This window comes from Daldinia caldariorum (genome assembly GCF_022478825.1).
Source record: "Daldinia caldariorum strain CBS 122874 unplaced genomic scaffold F4812scaffold_12, whole genome shotgun sequence".
Taxonomy (NCBI): domain Eukaryota; kingdom Fungi; phylum Ascomycota; class Sordariomycetes; order Xylariales; family Hypoxylaceae; genus Daldinia; species Daldinia caldariorum.
Window position 1 is genome coordinate 21,984 of NW_025953048.1, and position 24,866 is coordinate 46,849.

At 48.6% G+C, this 24,866-nt stretch overlaps 10 protein-coding genes across 10 annotated transcripts; 4 read left to right on the top strand and 6 right to left on the bottom strand.

Annotated features, from left to right (window-relative positions):
- The first annotated feature begins 1,300 nt into the window (after positions 1–1,300).
- F4812DRAFT_72971 (vacuolar protein 8) lies at positions 1,301–3,766 on the top strand. Its single transcript, XM_047939361.1, has 7 exons — positions 1,301–1,417; positions 1,477–1,562; positions 1,619–1,739; positions 1,875–1,988; positions 2,042–2,287; positions 2,348–3,097; positions 3,150–3,766. Exons 1-7 carry the CDS (start codon positions 1,390–1,392, stop codon positions 3,479–3,481), a joined length of 1,677 nt encoding a protein of 558 aa, XP_047788598.1. The 5' UTR covers positions 1,301–1,389; the 3' UTR covers positions 3,482–3,766.
- A 166-nt stretch (positions 3,767–3,932) lies between these two features.
- On the bottom strand, positions 3,933–4,784 carry F4812DRAFT_433495 (LexA/Signal peptidase). Its single transcript, XM_047934642.1, has 2 exons — positions 4,309–4,784; positions 3,933–4,249 (listed from the first exon to the last, which is right to left on the bottom strand). Exons 1-2 carry the CDS (start codon positions 4,627–4,629, stop codon positions 4,052–4,054), a joined length of 519 nt encoding a protein of 172 aa, XP_047788599.1. The 5' UTR covers positions 4,630–4,784; the 3' UTR covers positions 3,933–4,051.
- A 201-nt stretch (positions 4,785–4,985) lies between these two features.
- Positions 4,986–6,360, top strand: F4812DRAFT_433496 (uncharacterized protein). Its single transcript, XM_047934643.1, has one exon. The coding sequence runs from the start codon at positions 5,167–5,169 to the stop codon at positions 6,076–6,078; it is 912 nt and encodes a 303-aa protein (XP_047788600.1). The 5' UTR covers positions 4,986–5,166; the 3' UTR covers positions 6,079–6,360.
- Positions 6,361–6,556: 196 nt separating this feature from the next.
- On the bottom strand, positions 6,557–8,289 carry F4812DRAFT_73048 (glycoside hydrolase family 76 protein). Its single transcript, XM_047939362.1, has 3 exons — positions 8,009–8,289; positions 7,857–7,961; positions 6,557–7,802 (listed from the first exon to the last, which is right to left on the bottom strand). The coding sequence occupies exons 1-3, from the start codon at positions 8,091–8,093 to the stop codon at positions 6,616–6,618; spliced, it is 1,377 nt and encodes a 458-aa protein (XP_047788601.1). The 5' UTR covers positions 8,094–8,289; the 3' UTR covers positions 6,557–6,615.
- A 961-nt stretch (positions 8,290–9,250) lies between these two features.
- F4812DRAFT_433499 (uncharacterized protein) lies at positions 9,251–11,286 on the bottom strand. Its single transcript, XM_047934644.1, has 4 exons — positions 10,844–11,286; positions 9,941–10,720; positions 9,796–9,883; positions 9,251–9,711 (listed from the first exon to the last, which is right to left on the bottom strand). Exons 1-3 carry the CDS (start codon positions 10,932–10,934, stop codon positions 9,798–9,800), a joined length of 957 nt encoding a protein of 318 aa, XP_047788602.1. The 5' UTR covers positions 10,935–11,286; the 3' UTR covers positions 9,251–9,711; positions 9,796–9,797.
- A 428-nt stretch (positions 11,287–11,714) lies between these two features.
- On the top strand, positions 11,715–13,148 carry F4812DRAFT_433505 (mitochondrial import inner membrane translocase, subunit Tim17/22). The gene is made up of 3 exons (XM_047934645.1): positions 11,715–11,958; positions 12,074–12,181; positions 12,383–13,148. The coding sequence occupies exons 1-3, from the start codon at positions 11,872–11,874 to the stop codon at positions 12,737–12,739; spliced, it is 552 nt and encodes a 183-aa protein (XP_047788603.1). The 5' UTR covers positions 11,715–11,871; the 3' UTR covers positions 12,740–13,148.
- Positions 13,149–13,162: 14 nt separating this feature from the next.
- On the bottom strand, positions 13,163–15,464 carry F4812DRAFT_73092 (glycoside hydrolase family 16 protein). Its single transcript, XM_047939363.1, has 4 exons — positions 14,632–15,464; positions 14,452–14,552; positions 13,721–14,390; positions 13,163–13,658 (listed from the first exon to the last, which is right to left on the bottom strand). Exons 1-4 carry the CDS (start codon positions 14,972–14,974, stop codon positions 13,561–13,563), a joined length of 1,212 nt encoding a protein of 403 aa, XP_047788604.1. The 5' UTR covers positions 14,975–15,464; the 3' UTR covers positions 13,163–13,560.
- A 2,698-nt stretch (positions 15,465–18,162) lies between these two features.
- On the top strand, positions 18,163–20,467 carry F4812DRAFT_73159 (cytochrome P450). Its single transcript, XM_047939364.1, has 3 exons — positions 18,163–18,482; positions 18,628–19,068; positions 19,188–20,467. The coding sequence occupies exons 1-3, from the start codon at positions 18,304–18,306 to the stop codon at positions 20,194–20,196; spliced, it is 1,629 nt and encodes a 542-aa protein (XP_047788605.1). The 5' UTR covers positions 18,163–18,303; the 3' UTR covers positions 20,197–20,467.
- Positions 20,468–20,533: 66 nt separating this feature from the next.
- Positions 20,534–22,873, bottom strand: F4812DRAFT_433512 (SKIP/SNW domain-containing protein). Its single transcript, XM_047934646.1, has 3 exons — positions 22,120–22,873; positions 21,124–22,037; positions 20,534–21,061 (listed from the first exon to the last, which is right to left on the bottom strand). The coding sequence occupies exons 1-3, from the start codon at positions 22,766–22,768 to the stop codon at positions 20,891–20,893; spliced, it is 1,734 nt and encodes a 577-aa protein (XP_047788606.1). The 5' UTR covers positions 22,769–22,873; the 3' UTR covers positions 20,534–20,890.
- Positions 22,874–23,038: 165 nt separating this feature from the next.
- On the bottom strand, positions 23,039–24,326 carry F4812DRAFT_433513 (emp24/gp25L/p24 family/GOLD-domain-containing protein). The gene is made up of 4 exons (XM_047934647.1): positions 24,064–24,326; positions 23,818–24,006; positions 23,493–23,759; positions 23,039–23,443 (listed from the first exon to the last, which is right to left on the bottom strand). The coding sequence occupies exons 1-4, from the start codon at positions 24,214–24,216 to the stop codon at positions 23,420–23,422; spliced, it is 633 nt and encodes a 210-aa protein (XP_047788607.1). The 5' UTR covers positions 24,217–24,326; the 3' UTR covers positions 23,039–23,419.
- Positions 24,327–24,866: the final 540 nt, after the last annotated feature.

The following is a 24,866-nucleotide window of genomic DNA, read 5'->3' on the forward strand; positions in this document are numbered from 1 at the left end:
AATGAGCAGAGCGGGCTGGGCTTTGTGACCACACCTATGATGCAGAAAAGCTGTCCCAAAAAGGCAACAAGGTGATAATCGGGGTCCTACCTTTTTTTTTCTTCCTTTTCTTCTTCGTAGTGGTAGTGGCTTTATGTCGGTACATCAGCTTGTAACTTTATTTGGCCCAACCGATAAATAGACTTATTAGCCTTTTAAAACGGACGGCCTACCTTATCATCTGGATTTTGTTTGGATCAATTATACTTTAGTACCTAGGTAGGTAGAGTTTGCATTTGAGACTCAACTAGAAAAAAAGGGATAAAGCTAAGATTGAACATTTGTGTACAATATAAAACGACATGCTAGGTATGGAGATAAGCTACACGGATTAAACCGGTCGAAAATGTGCAATTCAAGGTAGGTACCTATGAGGTAAATATAATTGGATGCTATCAGTACCTTCGCAAGCCTTGAATTAGGCCAAGTACCTAACCCGTCTGGTGCTAAAAAGAGGTACCCACAATCGAAAGCTCAGGGCGAGCTTTATCAGCCGAAACCTTCCGGTCCTAGCTCCATGACAAGCCATGAACAACCCCTATGACATGAAGAATGAAGCAGAAAAGGATTAACTTCCCCCCCATTAAAAGCATTAAAACCCACCAACTGCGCCTGCGCCCTTCTTCTACTGTACGCAACCACACAGCGCGACCCGGCCCACCTGCAGCGGAGGCGGCAATAGCGCAGCAATCGCTATCGACGTAAAGGTAAAAAAATAAAAAAAAGATTAGTTAGGAAGGCAGCAACTGGAGCGACTGGGATCGACTGGGGATTTTTGAAGAAGGAACAAGGGTTATCCAATGTCGGGACTTGTCAAATCCTCTACTACGCAACAACCTTTTTGAGCCTTCTCGTGCAACTTAAACTAAGCTGCAACTTCGTAAACATTTCCAAAAAAAAGGAACCCCCAGTAATAATGTTCATTTAACCTCACCTTTCCTTCTACCACAACATAAACACCCACACATACACACATATACACCCACACAACTCACGTATACACACATACACACTTCGGTCAAGATCGACCTTCTCTTCATCGTCCCGTTCCGTCGATGCATGCAATCTGGCACTACTTTCGCCGCGTCGACCTGGACGATATTATCCGCCTGCCCTAGCCTCTCACGAGGATACATCACAGGACCATCTCCAGAGAGCAGCAGGCTTATCATTTGGTCCCGGCACCAGTACTAATCCTACTCATCCCTCCCAGACCTCAACAACCGCGAGCATCCTGAGACCGAGTGCATCAGCTCAGCAGCGTCATCACTTTTTATTCTTCCCGTCGTCGACCGAGTTCAAATCAATCATCCATCACGGTTTCTAGCTCTACTAGCTCTACCCATAGCAATGGGGGCCTGCCAATCATGTTGCGGAGGTAATGCCAGTCCATTATCCTATCAAGAGCATTCTCTCAAAGTGCTAAACATGACACAGGCAAATCTCGCGATGGTCTTTACGAACCAGTATTGGCCGATAGCGAACGGGAAGCTGTCGCCGATCTACTCCAATACCTCGAGAACGTGTGTTACAGCCGATCGATGCATCCTACTACTTATAAGCTAACTTGTTATCCCAGCGCGGCGAGACGGATTTCTTTTCGGGCGAGCCTCTTCGCGCTCTGAGCACTCTTGTCTTTTCCGATAATATTGATCTTCAAAGGAGTGCAAGCTTAACATTTGCTGAGATCACAGAACGAGGTACGTAACGTAACGTAACGTAACGTGTTTAGCGCTCTGGCAAACGAGGGCGTCGGATTACCATGTTATCGAACGATATGGGCCCTATTGCTCCAGTCTTTCTCGAGTCGCGAGTTTTGGCTGACCGCCTTCTAGATGTTCGTGAGGTTGACCGAGATACGCTGGAGCCTATCCTTTTCCTACTTCAGAGTCCCGACATCGAAGTACAAAGAGCAGCCAGCGCCGCACTAGGGAACCTTGCCGTTAATAGTAAGTGCGACTCTGCGCCATTGCTTATCTTCTTGTCTTACCAAGCCACGCAGCCGAGAACAAAGTCTTGATCGTCCAACTAGGCGGCTTAACTCCACTCATACGTCAGATGCTTTCCCCCAACGTCGAAGTACAATGCAACGCCGTAGGATGCATCACCAATCTAGCTACTCACGAGGAAAACAAAGCAAAGATCGCACGTTCAGGAGCCTTGGGTCCACTTACTCGACTAGCTAAGTCGAGAGATATGAGGGTTCAACGAAACGCGACTGGTGCTCTTCTCAATATGACACATTCAGGTACGCATTCAGCTCTTCAGAACACATTGTTACGCATTTCCTAATCACATATTTCTAAAGACGAGAACCGACAACAGCTCGTGAACGCGGGTGCCATCCCCGTGCTCGTTCAACTCCTATCGTCTCCCGATGTCGATGTTCAATATTATTGCACGACAGCGCTTAGTAACATTGCCGTTGACGCCAACAACCGCCGGAAGTTGGCTGCGTCGGAGACCAAACTTGTTCAGTCCCTTGTTACCCTAATGGACTCGTCCTCTCCCAAGGTGCAATGCCAAGCCGCGTTAGCACTTCGAAACCTCGCTTCCGACGAGAAATACCAGCTAGATATTGTCCGCGCGCAAGGTCTCAATCCTCTGCTACGCTTGCTCCAATCCTCTTATCTTCCTCTCATCCTCTCGGCGGTCGCTTGCATACGTAACATATCCATCCATCCTCTAAACGAGTCTCCTATTATCGAAGCAGGGTTCTTAAAACCCCTCGTCGACCTTCTAGGTTCTACCGATAACGAGGAAATCCAATGCCATGCCATATCAACCCTCCGAAATCTTGCCGCGAGTTCCGACCGCAACAAAGCGCTGGTCCTCGAAGCTGGCGCGGTGCAGAAATGCAAGCAGCTCGTCCTCGATGTCCCTGTTACTGTTCAATCAGAAATGACGGCTGCAATTGCAGTGCTTGCGTTATCTGATGATCTCAAGACGCACTTGTTAAATCTTGGCGTATTTGATGTTCTCATTCCTCTTACGCATTCGCCGAGTATCGAAGTCCAAGGCAACAGCGCCGCAGCTCTCGGCAACCTATCCTCGAAGGGTAAGTCTCCCATTCTAATCCTATGAATTCCGTAGTTATTAATATGACGTAGTTGGCGATTATTCCATCTTTATCCAGGACTGGACGGAACCAAACGGTGGCATTCACGGATACTTGAGTAGGTTCCTCGCCAGCGGCGACGCCACATTTCAGCACATCGCCATTTGGACGCTCCTCCAATTGTTGGAATCTGAAGATAAGACCTTGATTTCGCACATTGGAAAGTCGGATACGATTGTGGAGATGATTAAACAAATCGCGAACCGACAAGTCGAGTCAGATAACGAATACGAAGAAGATGACGAGGGCGAGGTGATTAACCTTGCGCAGCGCTGCCTAGAGCTGCTCGGCCAAAGCATGTCAAAGGCGCACATAGAGGGATAAAGTAACCAAGTATTAGCGACCTCACCCCCTTTTTTGTTTTGTTTTAATTATCGATATTGTCAGACTCCCTATTCAAGCGGGCATTCACGCGGATGTGGTTGGTTCCCGGTGTTTGAGGCGTATGTTATATAAGCATGCATGTGTATTTTCGTCAACGATAAGGCTGCTTCGATATTTTATAAGGAACGCATATTCTCATTGGGTGTTTGAGTTGAGTTGTGGGCGGGTGTATTGCAGGTTGCATTTGCCCCAGAAGCTAAGCCTAGTGGAAAGACATTCGATCTCATTTGTACAAGGCGGCAGCGTCGCCGGTTGAAAAGATGACTACTTGACCAATCACTCCCGACCAGTCATGAGCTAACTCGTACGAGCCTCATGCGTGGAGTTGAACTCTTGTAATTAGATTGCCCTTCTCATCGAAATGATATATGGTAAACAATGATTCCCAAAACGCCCCTCGTGCAATGCAAATCGTGGTATAGGAATATAATACAATACAATAGGCACATGACCTTTTTCTAAATCATAGCTGTACTTTATAGGAAAAGGGAGAATGAGTACCAAAGGTAATTATATTTTAGGCTCATCCGATACTGGGTGAAGACCACTTTCTACCTTTGTAAACCAGTTAAACGGCCACCAACCGTTTACCACTACTTTAGCGACCACTTTGCCTTTGATGAGGCCCATGGGAATGGGACCAAAGTCGCGGCTATCCCTCGACCAGGGGAGGTTGTCTCCGACTATGTAACAATGGCCTTTAGGTACCTAGGGGGGGGGGGAACGTCAGCGCTCGCTTCTCTTTCTTTCTTTCTTTCTCTACGTACCTGTATCATGGTATCGGAGCCTACGCCGGGGGAGTTGAGGAGGACGTAGTCGCCGGGGAGGCCGAGGACGCGCTTGACGCCGTCCTCGCCCGGCTCCACGGGGATGGCGTAGACGACGCAGTCGCCGACGCGGACGCCGCGGCCCCGGCGGTACGACCGGTCCGTCACGAACCACTCGTTCGTCGCCAGGAACGTCGGCAGCATCGACGGGCCCCAGCCGTACCCGACCCCGTACCCGTACGTCACTAGCAGGTGGCCCAGGGCCAGGGCTTTGGTTGTGTAGACGAGCACGCGGAAGGGGTGGCCTAGGAGGCTGGACATGGTGGTAGGTGGGAGCTGCTTGCTTGTTTTCTATGAGGGATGATGATAAGGTACCTGTTTGCTGGCTTGCATCTCTCAACGAACCGGGATTGTCCTCAAATCATTCCAAGTACCTTAGGTACTACCTAATTGAGTCGGAGCTTGGCTTGAGTTCCAGTTGAGTTGAGCTCAGTCTTGGCGCGTAGCTACATTCGTACTAGTACGTACCCGAGCCGCTGCCGGGGAAGGTATTATCACATGCATGATCTCATTGGCTATTGAATTCCAGCCCTAGGGAGTACGAAAGTACATCGAAGGTGGGATGGGCCGGATGGCTGTTCTAGCGTCATCTGGTAAAGTTTCTAAAAACACAATTTCTTACTTCCTTGCTTGCAAGACGGGAGAGACTTCTACTTCTACTCTAAAGTTATTTATTAATAGTTCTACAGCGCGACGGCAACCGATTAACAAATGTTAATCCTACCTTCCCAATTGTATAATACTTCCCAAGAGCCATAACGCATCAGGCGCACCAGTCAAGAAAAAAAATATAAAAAAATGGCACACCCGCAACATCTCGCGAGCTCGTCGCCCGCACGAGCTCTGCACCGAGTTCTCGTCTCGAACCTCCCGCCGCGCACACGCACCTCTATATACCTCCTTCCCCCGCGGCTCTTCTCATCCTCTTTCTCCTCAAGCCGGCGTCTCCTCCCGAACAGCAAATCCACAACAACAACATCTCTCTCTTTTATATCACCACCACCGCCGCCGCCGCATTCCCGCGCTCTCTCCACCACCCCTCCCCTCCGGCGCATCGACCCCCTGCAGAAATACCCGAGCAACGAGCGCATCCCCTACGAGTACGTGCGGATCCCGGGCCCGCCGCCCGAGAGCTCGCTCGGCCCGGCGCAGCCCCTGCACGCGGTCCTGCGCACGCTGGACCTCAAGACGCAGGCGCTGGTGATGGTAGCGCCGCCGCCGCCGACCGCCGAGCCGGGCTCGCTCGACGCCGAGGCCGCCATCTGCCGGGTGGTGGACAAGGCGGCGCTCAAGGCGGCGGCGATCGAGGCGGCGCAGCGCGCGCGCCGCAAGGCCGTCGACACCAAGGAGCTCGAGGTGTCGTGGGGCATCTCGGCGCACGACCTGGGGCATAAGCTGCGGCGGCTGCGGGGCTTCCTGGACCAGGGGCTCGCGGTGGAGGTGATCCTCGCGCGGAAGCGGGGCGGGAAGCCGGTGTCGGTCGAGGCCGCCGAGGCCGTGCTGGAGGCCGTGAAGGGCGCGATGGCCGAGGTCGAGGGCGCCAAGGAGACGCGCCGCATGGACGGGCGAGTCGGCGGCATCGTGAGGTTGTTCTGGGAGGGGCCCGGCGAGAATAAGAAGGCGAAGAAGAAGAATAAGTGGGGGGATAAGGAGGCGGAGGCGGAGATGGAGGAGAAGGAGAAGGAGAAGGAGAGTGACGACCGCTGGTAGCGTGTGGGGGTGAGATGAGGGGAGGGGAGATAGAAAAACATCTTCAACCTCTTTTATCTACACAATACCTTGGCCGGGTATTAGACGTTAGAATAAGCTACTCCATGTAGCTTGGCAGATGATACCTGGGGGCCGTCTAGCACGCCAGCCGAGATGTGAATCCCTAGAGCGGTTCTTTTAGATGCATAAATGTAGATATTAGTATAAAAAGCCGGCCCTAAAAATGGCCATGAAGATTAAAATAGAACAACATACATACCTCTTACATATTCTACCTATAGCCGCATACTCTAATGTATTGGGACTTGTTTACCATAAATAGGCGAAAGTTAGGTATTTTATTATTGATATATTACAAAGAAATGCTACCGAAGCAGCTATATACCGAATATGTTTTTACACGCCGCCACCGTCTTTAACATCTAGCCAACCTTCTTCTATATAGGTACCCTGAATTTTGAATATACGGCGCTTAGGTAATTACTGGCTAGGTAATAAATATCCCCCATTCTTTCGTCAGCGGGTGGCACGGGCTGCTTAATCTTTCATCACAAAGACACACGCGCTTAGAACACCGAGTGCGATCGCACTTGTCATGAAGCCGGCCGCTACCTTCTCTCCCGTGGTGATGGGCGTCGGACTGGGCATATACGCATCCATCGGCCGCCCAGCATTGGGATCACCGACGGACGTCCCGCCCGTTGTTGCAGTCAACGGTGCTGCGCTCTGCTTCTTGACTAGCGAATATTGGATAGCAGCCAATGCGCTCATTTGCTCTCCGACACCAACAAGACCGTCAAACTTTTCCTTTTCTGTCCACTTGAAGCCGCACGCTGTACCAGCCGGGCCCTTATATAAGTCAGCTGACGGCGAACCAGAACATTGCAGTGCTGCCGCCCCCGCGCATGACTTGATCAATGGCATGAGCGTATCAAAGGTAAACGGAGCCATTTGCGATGCAGAGGCCATCCATCGCATAAGGTAACCCTTGAAACTTTGCTGATCGTAATCGCAAGAGTTAAAGCCTTCACACGGCCGCTCGACCACGATTCCATTATCGAAGAAATATTCGTTCGTCCTATTCACCAAGCCTTCCACTCGCTGTTTCCAGACATCCTGTTCAGTCAAATTGTACATCATGGCGGCCCCCTGTAGGAAAATGCCGGCGTTGTATGTCCACTGCGCCTTGTTGATTTCGGTACAGCCGTTCTCGACGCCTGCTCCGTCATAAACGTTGAAGTCGTCGTCGATAAATTTAACCTCTGTCATCCAATCCCAGACTTTGTCGGCCCAGTCGGCGTACGTTTGGTTCCCTGTATATCTGGCCAAGCGTGAGGCAATGTTGAAGAAACAACCGTTGGAGATGGAGTTCTTGTAGGTATATCCTTTGTTGAACGTAAACACCTGCCACCGCAAACCACCACCGCATGTTTCCGTCTCCCATCGAGTTACATATTCATTAAAGACGGCCTGAACCAATGCTAACCACTGCGGCTGGTCCTCCGGTGGGTTCGGGAAATTATCCTCGGCGGCAGTCATCGCAGACATAGCCCAAAATCCTTGATCGTCGTTTCCAAGTGACCTCGTCTGATTTTGAGGCATGTAATCTCTATCTTCGCCTGCTTGATGTTGCAACGCTTGCATTGTCACGGCGTTATACGTCTCGTCGCCAGTATAAAACCAATAGTCAACTAACGTACCAAACATAGCACCCGCTTCCCACCCTAGTACATTTATTATAAGTAACAATTATGCCAGAAGAGAAGGGGATCACATACAGAAATAGGGATCCGGTAAGTTACCAGGAGTGTCGCCTGTGTTGTTTCCCGTATAATATTTTAACAAGCCGAAAGCGACGGTACTTGCTGCATCTTTGACGGAATCTAATAGGAGTTAGTCGTGTATCGAAGAGTCCCAATAAATCACGTACCATCGCTATTCCAGTCTACTTGTATGGCTCCGGTTGTACCTGCCAGCAGGCTTACGATGCCTGCTATACGAAGTGATAGTTGCATTATGAAATAAATATAAAAACAGCAGAAGTAAAGAATGGGATGGAGTTTGCCTATGAAAGGCCTAGCTTTCGAGCTGAAAAAAAACCCGTATCTGCTCAATATTATAACCTCATGTCCTCAGGAGAGTGACAAGTCAGGGGAGCGGTGAAAGGCCTCAAATGTGATCTCGAATATTGGTATCCAAATCGTTAGAAGAACTCTCGATAAATTAGACCCCCGAACAGCCACCCAAGATCCACACGCTAGAACACAAGTCGCTAGGACGAAACGAAAGCAATGTAAAAAAGGCTCGACCGGGAGCGAGTACGAAGAGAAAGAGGGTAACGAGAAGGAATGGAAGAAAAAAATTGAAGGAATCGCACGGCGAAACGAAACAAAACGAGAGACTCCGATCTAGAAGCCAAATATAAAAAAAAAGAAGTGAATATGTGAGAATAGGAAAAGACACGAGCTCTCCCCAAGAGCGAGTTTAGGAATACAAGGTGGGCCAATCCATAGTGCAGTCTATAGTAAAGTGTTACTACCAGTACCCAGTACCCCCCCCCCCCTTGTTGGAGGGGATTCGAGGGGATTCACGGACATAGAAAGGGAATACGCCAATCGCCTTCGATCGTCTAAAGCTTAGTCCCCTAGCTAATTTACCTCTTTGCGTACGATGTACGTGAAGCCCCATTTTCACCCGGGAGGCTATGCCTGGGAAATCGGCGTGCTGAAACTGTTCAGGTTGGATCTGTGCGGAGCGCGTCTCGAAGGAGAAGGGACCGGGGGTGATGATAAATGCATGTGAGATGAGACTGCGTCTTCAATAATACCTGTTACCTGACCTATTATTGTAAATCTTATTAAACTAGTTTGTAGATCACTCCGATGGTAACCATGTGAGCAATCACCCAAAATGAAGGGATTTTGCTGATTTCCATCATCTTTAACGTAAGAATTAAAAAACAACCTCTAGATGATGTTGAAGTCTAGAAGTGGAAGTTGAAGTAAGCAAGCGAGCCAAGCTTTGGGGAAATACTTCCCCCTGTAAATTAAGAACTTGGCTAGGCTTACGCAGCACGTACCTGAATACCAGGTATTGTACCGAACCTAGGCTGAACAGGGGTATTAAACGCTGCTGTCCCGGCATCACAATAGCCGTTCGTAGCTTCTTACACTTTCAGTCCGCCTCAATCCTGCTTACATTAGGTTAGGTAGTTATATGTATATGCGTATTTAGGTACGAAGTAGTTCCCCTTTCCCTTTCAAATTCGATTATTGGAAAATGATCTTCCTCATCCCCATATAATTTATTAAGTTACTATAATTCGTCAGCAATTCTTACTTAGGTACCTCCTAGTCATGTCATATTCAAAGATGCGCTTGGATGTGGACGAAAAGTTCCAGTTAAATCAAGCAATGTAAGACGCACAGCCGGCGCCCTACCAGATCTTGGAATCTATTGATAGTCTAAGGCGAAATAATTTTTGGTGAAATACTTCTTGGTATCGAAATCCCCCGGTGCAACTGATTGCAGCTTGTAGCAAACCATTCATTCATTCATCCGTCATAACCGCTCACGGCTCATCGCTCACCGTTCTCTGCGAGAATTCTGATCCCTCTTTTAATCATTTCCTTCCTGCAAAGATAATCATATTAGAAAACGTCACTTCATCTAAAAACATGTTCAAGCTTTTCGCTTTTTAGATGGGGGGTTGGGTACCATTAGCTTTGGGCTTCTCCGTCTGCCATCTCTTCGTCTTCGTCATCCTCGAAGTCAACTTCGCTAATGTCGGCTTCCTGGGCTTGGCCTTCGAAACGCGTCAGCAACCCTCTCTTATTCAGCTTATTATTAGATTGAGACTTACTGAAGTACTTGATGGCGTTAACCCAAAGGTCGTCGCTGATAGCAAGCGCCACTTCTTCACCATCGGGGAAGATCTCGAGGGAAAGAGGGTCCTCGTCGTCATCATCTTCCTCATGGTCATGTTCCTCCTCGGCCAACTTGAGCTCGGGGACCTTGCCTGCAGCTCTGTCGGCTCTCTTCTTCTTCTCTTCCTCAACGGCGAGACGGCTCTCCTCAGCAGAGATGTTCAGGCCCCGGTATCCGAACCAGCCAAAGAAGGAAACGGCACCTAGACCGGTAGCCTCGATCTTCTCCTTCAAAGCCTTCTCATCAGGGGTGTAGTCCTTCTCCTTCTTCAGCTTGGTGCTGTCGGTGTTGGGCTGCTTCTTGTCGTTCTCCCAGACCTTGACGACCAGGTCGAGCATTCCCTGGGTGAGATCCTTGTCGGGCGACTTCCACTTGATGGGGACGGGTTCGCTGACGAGACCCTCATCACCGTCCTTGGAGAGACGGTAGTAGAACTTCTTCTCGAGAACCTTGTCCTCGAACCACTCGTTCTCACCAAATTCTAGCTTGATAGAAATGCTGCGGGGGTCTCCCTGGCCGCCATTCTCAATCTCAAAGTGAGAGACGGAGACCGAAGTCAGGGCGGACAAGAGCACAGCGGAGTCGCTAGGCTGAATATATTGGTCTAACTCCGGGGGTGCCTGCTCAAATACAAGCGCCCAGAAGTTGGGGATCTTCTCAACCAGCTTGGCTCTCCTCTCATACAGAGACTTGGTAAGAGCAACCTGTTGGCGAACTATGGAATATGTTAGTTAAGCGATTTTCCTGACTCAATCCTTGCGTATGCAGCCGCTACTACCGCTAGGTATATCGGACCGTGACCTATTCGAGTCAGGGTCTAAATGTCACGAATACTTACTTATTTCTGTCTCGACATCCTCAAAGTCCCTGTCCAAGTCCATCAACTCCTCATAGGTGGCAATAGCCTGATCAACCTCGTCCATCGACATGATTAAAGTATTTTGAATTTGGTTATATTTGGGGGGGAGAAAGATAGAGAAACTTATTAGAAAGGTGATATCGAAAGAAAACACAAATCAGGCACACGCCGGGATCTCTTATATAAGAAAAAAAAAATTCTTGTCGATCAGTCAAATCTCGTTTATTGGTTGATAAAGTGCTAGCGGGATAGACGGTTGTCATAGGTTGTCACCTTCAGGGCAGTAATCAAGTGGAGAATTTTTCTCTCCGCATAGGTCTTGGCAAGGGTCTACCTGCCACTAAAAATGGTGAGAATTCAGACTCACCCTTCCTAATGAGGAAAAGAATTTTTTTATAGCCAATTATCTACCTTTACCTCCCTTACTCCCTTACCCGATGGTACCTAGGACTGAATTCAAACAAGGGTACATGAATTTTTCTCGTGAAACACGGTGAAAAAGATAAATTTGATATAAAGTGTGCCTAGGCGTATGTGTACTACTAGAACCTGTGTGAGTTATATATTAAACCTTGAAAAATGACAAGGATGAAATATTAGGTAGGTACCTAAGGTATCCTGGCACCGACCAGAAGGTTTAACAAAAACGTCGAGTCTAGGTAGTTTGAAGCAACAAAAGAACCAAGAAAAAAAAAAAAAAAAAAAAAAAGCCTGGTCCCAGCAGACAGGCAAGCTAGGCAGGCCAGACCATTGCAGAAGGTGGGGTGGGGGGATACCGCAGATTTTCGATGGGGGGATAATCCCACCTGATCGGAGAAGGGGGGGGGGGGGGGGGTGGAGGCGGTCGTACCTGGCAGAAAAATAATTATTGCAGATAGCTTTCGTACAACGAAAACAATTTGGTAATCGCAATCGCAAGTCGCAAGCTCGTCGCATCCTACCTAATACCACACTCACTGCCTCTCTTCTCTTCTCTTACCTTACTACGCCACTGTGCCGTCCGCAGTATGAACGGTTTTCCTGGAGCGGGCGTCGGCGCTGCCGGTGCCGCAGGCGCGGGACAGTACGACCCGAACGATCCTAATGTTAAGAGAGTGCGTTCTATCTACACTGTTCCGGATGGGCTACTGCGCGCGGGGAAAGCGCTGACCAGCTGGTTGGCTAGCTGGTTGGCTACTAAGTAACAGGCAACTAACTTTATGCGAGTAGACGATCGCCCTGATGAACGCGACGATGGAATCGTGCTTCGGCAAGGCTGCTATTTCCGGCGTCATGGGCTTCGGTATGGGCGGGTTGTTTGGGATGTTCATGGCTTCTGTACGTTGACGGTGCTGCTGTTGCTTGCTGTTTGCGACTTGCTTTCTTAATACATACCTCCTTATACCTACCTGCCTAACCCCTACCTTCTACCTTCTTCCTTCTCCTTGGAACACCCAACCCGTTGTCGGAAGCAGCGCTATTATAATTATCACACCTCGCTAACCAAACCCGCTCTCTGCGGGACCCACTCCGTAACAGATGGCCTACGACACGCCGTTCCACACGCCGGGGGCCGCGGGGGCCGCGCCGACGCCGATATCGAGCCTGCCGTGGCGGCAGCAGCTGAAGGTCGGGTTCAAGGACATGGGGTCGCGGTCGTACAGCACGGCCAAGAACTTCGGGCTCGTCGGGCTCATGTTCTCCGGCATCGAGTGCGGCATCGAGGGCTACCGCGCCAAGAACGACATGTTCAACGGCGCCGCCGCCGGCTGCCTCACCGGCGGCATCCTCGCTAGGAGCGGCGGGCCCGCCGCCGTCGCGGGCGGCTGCGCTGCTTTCGCCGCGTTTAGTACCGCTATTGATGCGTGGATGAGACAGCCGAAGGACGATGAATAAAGTGGTGTAGGGGTTTTGGGATGTCGTGTCGTGTCGTGTCGTGTCGTGTTGTATTTGGTTCAAAAAGAAGATAGTCCACCCACTGGGTTCGTTGGCGGACTGACTGACTGACTGATTTGGCGTTGGAAGGGAATTGCATAGGATCACGGCGTTACGGTTTCCCGCAGCTCTGTGCGTGGGTATATATAGAAAGGGGGGGCATCACATTCTCCACTTAGAATCTTGTAATGTGCAGAAGATAGGTACGACGGAGCGGCTGCTGATACCGCTTGACGATATACCCATCCACAATAGACTAATGCCAATCACAACGGTTAACTTCTGTGTGAGGTCGTTTATATTTCTATTTGGAACAATCTTTGGATTGACGGGTTACTGTACTTGCGGTAGCCCATAACAAGCCATGCTATACATAAACTATTAGTATACTTGCGCGCGCCAGGCTCATCTCATATATATAAAGAAGATCGATGGTGATTTGAACCGAAATGCGTAAGATAATTGTATCAAATTATATCATTACGCCTTTTCTCCAGTCTCCAGGCCACATACGTACAACCATAACTGATTTAATACATATATCATAATGATATTCCATAAGGTTATACTCTCTTTCGCTTCCGCAGAAATGCGCCTTATGATCCATTTCCCTGCATGGTACAAACCGCTCATAAGCTTCATAAGCCTCTATATCCTGCTGACCCTTCATGGCTCTACTCATCAGTCCTAGTACTAATTCCCGCCCAAAAGAAATATCGAATAGCCGCCAACTCCAAAGATACTATTCATCTATTAACTGGTGTAAACTTCCGGATTATGAATCAAGTCGCCTTGTAGACTTCAAATCTACCGAACTCCCAGAATGCATTGGTAAAAGCATCAGGGTTGTTAGCGACGTAATCGGTGCAGTTGCTCGGGCCTATAAGTACCTATTTAGCAATCAAAGCTCTGGTAAAAGGTAATGAGATAATAATAACTTACAGCCGCTCGTAGCGTACAATGCGCTAGCATACTGGCCGCAGAGATCGATGTTAGCAATGATGCTCTGGTTCTTGAAGTGCGAGCCGATGTCACAGTTCGTGTTGGGGAAGTCGGCGGAGGCTGAGCCCCAGATGCTCGGATCCGGATTCTTGGCGGTGATATCGGTAGGGATGCTGCTCCTGCCGAACTGCCACACCCGGATACCCTCGTTGCGCCACTCCATCGCGATGATGCCGCCCTGTGCGTCGTTGTACGCGCTGCCGTAAGTAGCAGCAGAGCCCCTAACTCCGCAGCCGGCATTGTTATCGGTGGCATTGTAGCAGTCATTTGAGAGGCTTGAGTCACTCATTATGCGCTTCACGTCCATCGTGCAACCGTCTGTCGTGTGCAGCGTCATTTGGTTGCCGTCGGTAGCTTGATTCGCAGCCTCCATTACGTCGATCTCGCCATGGTCCGGCCAGTTGGCGGGGTCGACAAGCCACAAGGCGGGCCAAGTTCCACATCCAAACGGCGTGTGCTTCACGTCGAAGATGAAAAGACCATTTTCGTACTGCGTCTGAGACTCGAGTCGCACGGAAAAGCGGCCAGTCGATGCATCAGGCACGGATTGAGGACCGACAGAGGTGTCAACTCTTATAATGGCCGAATCCTCCGAAGCATACGTGAGGTTCTTTGAGCAGGCAATTATTAGCACCGGCCCGGAGCACCGAATAAAAAAAGTAAGCGCTTACCAGTTGTGTAGCTTGTTCCCTTGGCACATAATGAACGAATCCCTGCGCCGGATCGTATCCAACAAAATAATTGAATTTGTCGAAGAAAGTCGTTCCAGAGTCTATTGGGTATGATCAGTTAGGTGTATTCAAATACAATACGAGAAACAATACGAGATTCGATCCAGCAACTGAACTTACATTCATCTGCCAAGGCGTAATTGAGCTTGGTATAATTCGGGTATCGATTCGCCTTGGTGACCTCGATTGGAACAACTATGACGATAACGAGAATGATAACCACAGCGGCCACAACAATAGCCCAAGTCCTTTTCCTCCAAGACCTCGGATTCCACCAAGGTGCAGCTGATTGTTCGTGCATGTTTCGTTGTGGGTAATTTGAATAATCTTGTCGATAATCTTGTCGCTCGGTAGAATAGTAAGGTGGTGGTCCAGTTACCATCTCAACCGGGCCGTCTGTATCTCTGACCTGAAAGGAAGCAGGACCAGCCTTAGGCTGGGCGGGCGTGTTCTCCCAACCCATATTTGTATTAGAACTTTTGCTTGGCCCGCAAGATAAGCTCGTGAGAAAAAAAAGCTTGGGTACGGCGAATTTCGCTTAGAAACCCGAATGAGGTCAAAATCCGAATGCTGCTGCCTGCTGCGCTGCGATATTTTTTCCAACAACCCAAAATCCGAATTCGAGTGGTAGCTCCGTCTTAAAACAGGTGACTTTTTTTTCTAGAAATGCGTGTGCTTAAAGGGCATATATGTATTAGTTAAGAGGTGGTTGGTACAAGAAGTTTAATAGAGTTGCTTGATGTGGCGCATAAAAGTTGTTCAAGTTGTTGATGGTGGTTAGATTCTTAAATTATTTTATTGAATTTCACACTGGCAATACGAGATAAAGAAAACCTCCTCTTAACTTTCTCAAATCTTCCAGATACCTACCTCCTAAGCTAGCCTTAAAATATTGCAGCAACGGAACTACCAACACCAATGAAGAGGTTGCATATTTGTCGTACCACAATGCAAAGACTGGAGGAAAAAAAAAAGGTGACGCGTTGCGAGTTCCACGTTTTAACGCTGAAGATGCCGGTCTATCTCCCGGCCTAATGTCTAGAATGATTGGTAGCGGTTGCTGCGTATTCGTTGTTGGTGCCAAGGTTTAATACGACATATCCCGCGGACCCGCCCCTCTCTGATATGGTGTTGTACCTCTCCCGTTTAGTCCATGTGTACGGATCCGTAGGTACCTGGAGTTGCGGGTCCCTTATACACACTTGTTTCACTGCAATCTGATCTGCGTTACGATCGAACACAGCCTACCGATGACGTGCGGACAGCCTAATCGATAGACCATCCCGGTTGTGCCGGTACAATGGTACAATTCCGCTAAGCTAATAGTATAACGAATGAAACAACGCGCCAAGGCACAGCCCGCGTTCTAGAATGTCGTATTAGGTCTATCTAATACCTTAGGTACGTCCACTTATAAGTTATACAGCATCAGCTATCAAGTTGCTAAAGATGGGATTTATTGAATAAGTAATCTGATGGTGTATCGAGCAAGGTTTTATAATATTGAATTAAGCCTAGGTAAGTTGTCTAAAATCTGTTGTTCTAGAGCATATATCTAATAGCTTATTAGTTTAATAAGACTAAACCTTACCAAGTGTAAGGGGACCTTAAGTTGGGACGTGGTACTTTGAGTTCGCCCTGTGACTTTTCTCTAGGTATTTCATCTCATCTTATAAGTCTTGATAGAATCAAGTTACCATGCCCTCGTTTCTTAAAGCCTAAATCCTTACACCTTGGTTATCGCCCTTGTGGTAAATGTGACCCTTCTATTACTGCGTGCTAGCATTAACCTAGATCTGTCTCATTAAAAGTACCCTTTAAAATCTAAGTTCCTGGTCTAAGCCTTATATTTTATGTAAAGTCTTTTCCAGGCACAAGTGCTGGAATTCCTTTACACTCTTTGGTTGTTGTCAGAGTAGTGTGCCTTTAGTCCCGTTAAGGTTTCGATTTGTTGAAATACCTACCGGAAGACGTGCATGAAGCGCATCGTGGTCGGACAGTGAATAATATCTCGGGTGCTATTAAAATAATACGGGTGGATCATCAACTGTATTGTCTCTACGTAAGAACGGCTCTATCGAGGCGACAAGATTCATATTTCGTCAGTTTGGAATACCCGGATGACCACCATGGAAGATGAGAGGACGAGAAAATGTGGAATTGGCACTATGGATATCATGCCACCAAGTTACGCCTTGTTGCTTTTCTCGGATATCGCACCCAGCTTGAGTAGTTCATGTTGAGTGGATCAGATATCGATACTTGTAGTAGCTTCGACTAGCCTGCGTTGGTTTTTGCCGGATAGGGGCAGCTTCCGCGGCAGAACGGACTCCAACTCAGTCGTGAATTAGAATTATATCGGATGTCGCCAGTCAGTCAGTCTACATCCTGTAATCTTAAAAATGCTCGGTATGATTCTCTCGAGTCCCATGGTGCTCCTTCTGCACATCATAGGACGTCTCCTAGGCTTTTTCTGCTTTGGCTGAATCCAGTCATATATATGCCAAACTCGTACAAGGACGCGACATGCACGATCGGAATTCCTGTCTCAACGTATCCGTTGTTGGAATCTTGTCGGGTGCTGGAGTCGACAACAATTTTCAAGACCATGAAAGCTAGATTCTCCTATATAGGGCAACCTTCCCCAATAGCCCCGAAATTGTTCGTCTACATCTTAGTGGGGGTGTAGAGATTGATAAGGGGGATTACAAAAGAAGAACTGTACTGATAGCTCACGCTAACGTCAACTGTGTACAGGTCAGCCTACTCTATATTCCCATTCCTCAAGACAAAGTGCTTTTGATATTCTCTAGTGTTAAGGTTATTAATTTAACACAGAGTGGGATATCCATCGAACAGATCCCGACAATTGTGATATTCGTAAAATCTTCTAGGCAGCCACACCGGGCAGAACCAGTGGGGGTGAGGTTGCTTTCTTCAGCACGATGTAGAACGGATGGACGTCATTGAACGCCGCAAGCAGAAAATGTACCATTTGGAATATATGAAGCTTACAATCGAGCGTGAAGCCAAGCCAAGCGTTTCCCCGCTTCAAATACGGGGAAAACACCACTCGATTCTATCCGGTCGAACTCGAATGACATGATACGACATCCCGGTCTTGGATGGGAGTGGGGAAGAGCCCGAGGAGTATAGGAGGACGCACGGCATATTCCAAGATATGAGATGTGCAGATGGTAGATGTAGAGGTGATCCTTGCCAGATCCAGGGGTACAGCATCCGAAGGCCATTGCGAAGGCATTAGAATGAGGGGATTCAATTATCTATTGAGAGGGGGGGGAGAGAGAGAAGAGGGGGTTAGGGTGTGAAAGCATGCACATACAATATTACGGTGGCACATACCTGCGAGAGATCGGTTATCTCGCGACCTTCAAGGCAGTGGAACAATGAAGGGAGTGCTACTTAATGTTGTGTCATTAAGTGTAACACAACCACCATCTTTTCCGAATGCGAATAACAAGAAAGCTTTGGAGGTTGTTGAAATATAATATGACGTGTTACTATGCACTGACGTCTTGTATTACCCGGCAAAGTTGCAAGCTGCAGGAGTAGATGTGATACGGGTTGAACTCGGAAATAAGTTACCTATCACAATGTATGGCTGCGTTAGATGTAATAGATAGAGGTAACCAATGTAACCCCTAGTCTATTGATTTATTGGACGGCGTTATACTCCGATACTATTATATATACCCCGAGCAGGTATACGATCTGGGCTTGATATAGTTTACCTCCCACAAACTCGAATACCTAGGTATCTGAGGATTCACAATGTTGCGCGAACTTATCTACTGCTCGATTGGGCTGGTGCTCTTTGCCTACGCCCTCGATTATGCGTTCAGCTTCGCGGATGATGAGCGGGAGCCCAAGCGTATAAGTCCTAAGGTCCCTTTGATCGGCCATCTTCTTGGAATGGTCAAGTATGGAGTAGTGTACTTTACGAACACGAGGTATGTTCAATGGATTTCAGAGCCGTGAGATGTGAGCACGTACGCCGGTTTTTACCATTATATTCCCACGTATACAAGCCTTGGAGAAAGTTGGGAATACTAGAGTTGGCTCCTTGAGAATGAAGTCTTTTAACACGAATGACAGCAAGCAGACCACAGCCGAGATGTACACGCTCCCCGTACTTAACAACAAGGTCTACGTGTGCAATTCGCTGCGCCTGATGCCATTGATCCAGAAGAACTTCAAGACGGTCTCGTTCCGGCCTTGGCTCAAGACGAGCGCGGAAAGGATCGGCGGCAACTCGCACGAAGCCGTCGAGTTGTTCGGCGGGCCGCTTGTCGACGATTTCGAGCGGATCATCAGGTTGACGCTGGAGCCGGGGCCGTGGCTAGACGCCCAGAATCTGCGCATGGGACAGAGCTGTTCTGCTCTTATAAACTCCCTAGTTGGTGGTTTAGAAGGAGAGGAAGGAAATAAGGTTTGGCTGCTGAGTTGGGTGAAGCACTTAGTTGTGCAGGCTAGCAGCTGTGGGGTTTACGGTCAAGAACACCCCTTTCTAGATCCTGCAATTGTAAAGGCATTTTGGTAAGTGTACAAATACCACTTAATACCTAGAATTGCGTCCCAGGGAACCCGCCCCCCGGGCCCTATCCAATCCAATCTTTTCCTTTCCTTTCCTTCGAAGCTAACAGTTCGGTCACCAGGGTCTTCCACGAGCACATGTTAGCGCAAATGGCAAGCCTGGATTTTTTCCAAAGGTGTACCAAAGCGCGTGAGGTCCTTTATCAAGCCCTGTTGAAGTATTGCGCGGCGCCTCCCGCGGACATCGCGCACACCGTCGTCGAACGGCAGCGCGTGCTTCGGGAGGCGGGGATGTCCTTCGAAGAAGCCGTCAAGCAGGAGATCGTCATGTGCGTCGCGACGTTCATCAACACGGCCTCGACCCTGTACTGGACTCTCTGGGAGCTCTTCTCGCGGCCGGAGGTCTTGGCGGAGGTTAGGGAGGAAGTGGAAGCTCATGCTGTATATCGGAAATCTGGTGAAGAGAAGAAGAACAAGGAGAATGAGGATTTGGAGGAGCAGGAGGAGGAGGGGAAGGAGGGAGAGCACGATGCTGAAGAAGCCGACTTCGTGCTCGACGTAGCGGCTCTCAAAACCCGGTGTCCCATCCTCCTCTCCGTCCTGCAGGAGACGCAGCGCATGCGCCACGTGCACGCCAACATCCGCAAAGTCCTATCCGACACGCCGCTCGACGACGGGCGGTACCTCCTGCGCAAGGGGTACTACGTGATAATGCCGGCCCCCCCGATCCACGCGAACACAAGCGTGTGGGGGCCGTCGGCCGGCACCTTCGACCCGTACCGGTTCATGCCGAGCCGCAATAAAGCCAGCAAATCCGACGCCGGGGCGGCGGCCCCTCCTAGCGGCTTCCTGTCCTGGGGGGCGCCGCCGTATCTCTGTCCCGCGCGGCAGTTCGCGTCCACGGAGGTCCTGATCGTCACGGCGCTGCTGGCCATGCGGGTCGATCTCACGCCGGCGGCGAGCGGCGGGAAATGGGAGGCGAATCCGGCTTTGAACTACAACGAGCTCATTACCTTGTGTAATCCGGCTAAGGACGTGGAGATGCGCGTTAAGCCTAGGGAGCAGGGCGTGGGAAAATGGGCGCTGAAGATGGGGGAGAGTAGGACGAGAGTGCCTATTGCGTCTGGCTAAGGGGTTGTTGGAAGATGTTGGGGGATGAATTATATACGGTACCTCGGTAAGTAGTAGGTAGGATATAATAATCAGCGGTAGGGATGATTCTTATTTAGGAACGATTTATGTTTAGGATATCTATAGTTACTCGTTAGCAATATCTTCGTTCTTAGTTTTATATTAGGGCTACTATTGAAGCCCTACTGAACTGCGATTTCCAGACTCAAACAAAGAGATTATAATATCACTAAGTTATTCTCGGGATCTCATAAAAGCGGACATCGCACTCATCCTCCAATTGCGTAGTCGGGTTGACAAGGAGATGGTACTGAGATTCAGGAGAAACCACTTAGACAACATTCTAATTAGCGTATTCTCATAAGTTGGTGATGTATTCCCTAAACGAACCGTGTACCGAAACTTTGACAAGTACACCACCTTATTCTACTTATCAGGTGCGTATTCGCTAGAACGTCGTTAACTTCTGAATAAACGGGCCCGACTAGTTGTGTACTGGTACCGATTTGATGTGGCAGGACTGCCGTCAAGGACTGGGAGAAAAATAGTGGCTCTGGTGACGAGAACCATCAGATTATATAGATACACGCTATGTAGTAATTCCCCAGCTTTTCTAACCAAATGTACCTAGGTAGGTAGGTCGCATTATACGTGCAGGGACAATGTATGATAAATATTAAGGTATGGTGGCCCTTTAGTCGTCCTCGTCCACTCGAGCACGTTTCGGTTGCCTCGACTCTCCCTCCTGCAATCCATAACCTCTCTTGGAGGAAGAACTCTGGTCCACCTCGGCCATGAATTTGTCCATCTGAAAAGGGTCGGTGCCAGCTGTATCTTTCTCGAATTGAACCGGTCCTTCCCGTACCTAAACTCAATGTAATTAGTAAAAGCCAACAATGGATGCGAATTGTGTGGTATATTACTGACCTCTGCGTCTCCAACCCCTTTAAAGGTCCCTTTACCCAGTACCTCGCCAAAACGACTCGTTTTCTGAATCTTAGCCATCTCTCGGTCTCCAGCCCCTTCATCTTCATAATCGTCCATATTCTGGCTTGGTCGATAGATACTGCTTATGGCATCTTGTGCTGCGAAGAGCGGTTTATCGTACGGATTATCTTCGTTGATACCACTGTCGAAACCGCTCGACTGGTTGAATAAACGTGAGTCGTACATAGACTCGGCTTGTTGTGTGGGTTTTGCCAGGCCAAGCGCAATCTTTTCAGAAATGTCACGGCCCTGCTCTCTTGCCATAACTTGGATCCGCCTTTCTGCACCCATGCGAGACTGGCGAAGTTTGCGTTCCTCTTCCCGCCGTTTCTCTTGGCGGGCCCTTTCTCTTTCGCGGACGTCTGAATCATCACTTTCTGAGCCAGAATCCGAATAACTGTAGCTGCGTGACCGGGACCTAGACCGTGAATCGCGGGAGGTTCTCGAGTCGCGACGTTTTGACGCGCTAGCACGCTCTTCTCGAGCTTTCTGCGCAAGCATACGTAGGTTCTCTTCCTTCTGTGCCTTCTCTTTTTCGGCAAGTCTTTGTTGCATAAGTGCTCGCTGGCGGACTTCTTCTCTCGCATGTCGGTCTGCCATGAAGAGCGCCTCTGAGAATTGCGCGAACTTGTCGTTGATTGTAACATCTTGTAATCCTCTGCCATCCGCCGCCAATCGCTTATCGAGAGGGACTGTGAAACCCTTGGGATTCTTCCAATTCGATACTGGGGGCGGGATTTTCCACATTTCTTGGTCTTCGGCGGTCAACTTTCTTGGTGGTGAGTGCATCACAGGTGGCGGAGGGCTAGGAGGACCACGCGGGATCTTCTTGTGCTTGAACTTAGGCGGTTCCACTGTAGCATATGAGGTTAGTATTTACGACGTATAGGTGTAAGATAGATTCGGAACCAAAAAAAAGAGAAGGGATGTACGTACTGGGATCCTTTTGCCTCTCCACGATCTTCATGATTCTGTCCTGCTTCTTCGAGTTATCTCCCATTTGATTTGCTGGCGTGTAGCGCACAAAAGTAGGGTCTTTTCGTGATCCAACATTGACGTTCTTAGGCTTCTGGGCTGCGACGGCACCGCTAACGAGCGCGGCAAGAGCTTTTGCTGTCCGTTCTTTTGTGTCCGCTACCTCTTGCTCGCTAGGTCTCTCTAGATTAATCTCGCCTGCATCTGCACGTTGTCGAAGCGGAATGAGATCCTTAAATGACGAATGAACTATCCTCCCCTCGCCGTGACCCTGTCTCGCGATAGCATCGTATTTGACCTTTCCAGAGGCATCGACTTGAATTGCCAGAGCATTGCTTTTACCAGACTCTTTGCCCATCGATAAGGGATACTGCGCGATGGGAATCTCTGGGAAAGCACCTCCATCCCCAAAATCTTCCTGTCCTCTTGGCCGCCATCCTGCACGCTGACCGTATGGGGGCGGACCGGTTCTTCGAAGAACTATTTGCGATTCGTCTATTTGACCAGCACCGACAATTCGAGGACCACGCTGCTGCGCGTGAGCTGGTATATCTTCATCCTCGCCAGTATATTTCGGCTTTGGTAAAGCAGCCGTAAGTGAAGCCGCCATGGTGAGGACTAGAAATGATTATGATGGTTTGAGTGTGTTATTGGAAAAAATAAAAATTGGCTGGCCAAGTTTGTAGCGTCTAGCAAGTTTAAAGCCGTAGATGCGTCGCGGTTCTGCAAGTCGACCTACTAATTAAAGTGGAGAACAGTCGCATTGTGGCTGGGTACCTTACACTCGTAGATGTCAGTTCATGTACCGAAGTACCTACCTAGGAGGCATATCATAGGTATTATGTAGGTATGCATCTAGGTAACGCTAAGTACGAATTATGTACAGTGTTATATTCTCATAAGTTACTACGAGAATGTATAAAATGGCATATGACACATGCAACTACCTAGGTAGGTACCTAGGTAGGTAATAAACCTTTCAGAATGAGGTACCTTATGTAGTCTACATGTATGTCACTTACACAAAAATTACCGACTCATCTCATGTGTGCTCAGGTTCCAAATCATCGTAACACGTACTTCTAAATTCTGGGATAGCCGGTATTCCTTTGTCTTAACCGAAGTACTTCTCGCCCGATTACCCCCGACAATTCTCACTTCATTTTGACTCCTATGATACATAACGCATGAGGTGCCAATGCTAACCGGTGTACCAATACGCCGTAAAACCAGTTTTGACATAATACTTCAACTTCTTCATTTACACGTAACCCTTGCGTGCGCCCTAGAATATTATTAGCAGAAGCATAGCGACTTATAACCAAAATACGTACCTTGAAGAAGAATTGGACGACAAAGACCTGCAAAGCGCCCATGCAGATTACCATAAGGCACTGAACCAAGCTGAAGTTGACAATTCGCGATTCCGTGCTTCGGACGGTACTAAAGTTTCGGTTCTCTCGAGTGCGGAAATATTTTTGGTTTCGTGCAATAGTAGATAGTTGGCCTGATATCTTGTATATGGATTCTTCAAGGGCTGTCGTCTGTTCGGGAGTCGATCCTTGCTTAGAGGGGAGCTGAGCCCGTACTTCATCCTCAACCTGGTGGAAACTGGGTTAGAACTGGCATTTGCTGTTGAACGGCGAGGACTCTACTCACAGAGATCTCGAAGTCGACAAACTTCTCCGAGTATGTGCTCATCTCATTATCGAAGCAGAACTTGTACTCGCCAACCTCATTGGCTGTGAAAACGAAATCGCCCTGACGCTCCTTCTCTCCATCTAAAATGACCTTCTCTCCAGGGCCGGTTACCGCGTAGTTAATGTCGAAAGAACCTCCCGATTGGACCTATAAAAACAGCCAGTCAGTGGGATAGTTAGCAAGGTAATGCGCATAACAACATACGGCGAAGTAGAAGGCAATCTTGGAGCCCTTCTTTTCAGCTAAAGCATAAAAGCAGGCCTTCTCGTTAGCGCCGATCTTGTAAGTTAAAGCGGTCGCTGAGACCATAGAGAAAAGGCAGGCAAATAGCCCAGCCGAAAATAATGTTAACTTCATTTTGCGTTGTTGTGCGCAGTTGGAAAGTTATGAAGTTAGTCGAAAGCTCGGGGGACCTTCTGGACAGCTTGTCGCAAGCGATAATTGATTTACCTTAGGTACTAGGTATTATGTAAGGACGGGAACATTGAATTCGAAGGGACCTGGGCAACCTTGGAACTTGACCAAGAGTCAGGGGTCGGGTTATTACCTGGGCCGACCGAATAGATGTACCAAGGTACCTACATGTAGCTCGTACAGAATTTGAATCCATCAAATTCGATTGGTCCCAAGATCAAAACATACCAGCGGGGATAGTGGAGAGCTTCAGCCACATTTTACAGGCATAGATGTAATGGTCACTCCACTGTCGTCACAGATAATAGCAGCTTACCTTATAACATAGTCCTAACATAACATTTAATGCGACAGGAAGTTTGTTCGGTAACTTGCGACAGAAACCCTACCTCTCTATTCCCTCTTTCGCCCTACTTCCCAACTTTCTATCATACATGGCCATTTCTTACCATCTCTTCCTGACGCCATCATAGGCTTCCAACTGCGGAGGTGTTCTTTTCAATCTTAACTAGATCTATACTATTTCTTCCTCTTATTCAGAGCATATATTAGGTAGATTAGGTTAGGTACTTTCTCATCTCATCTCTAAACAG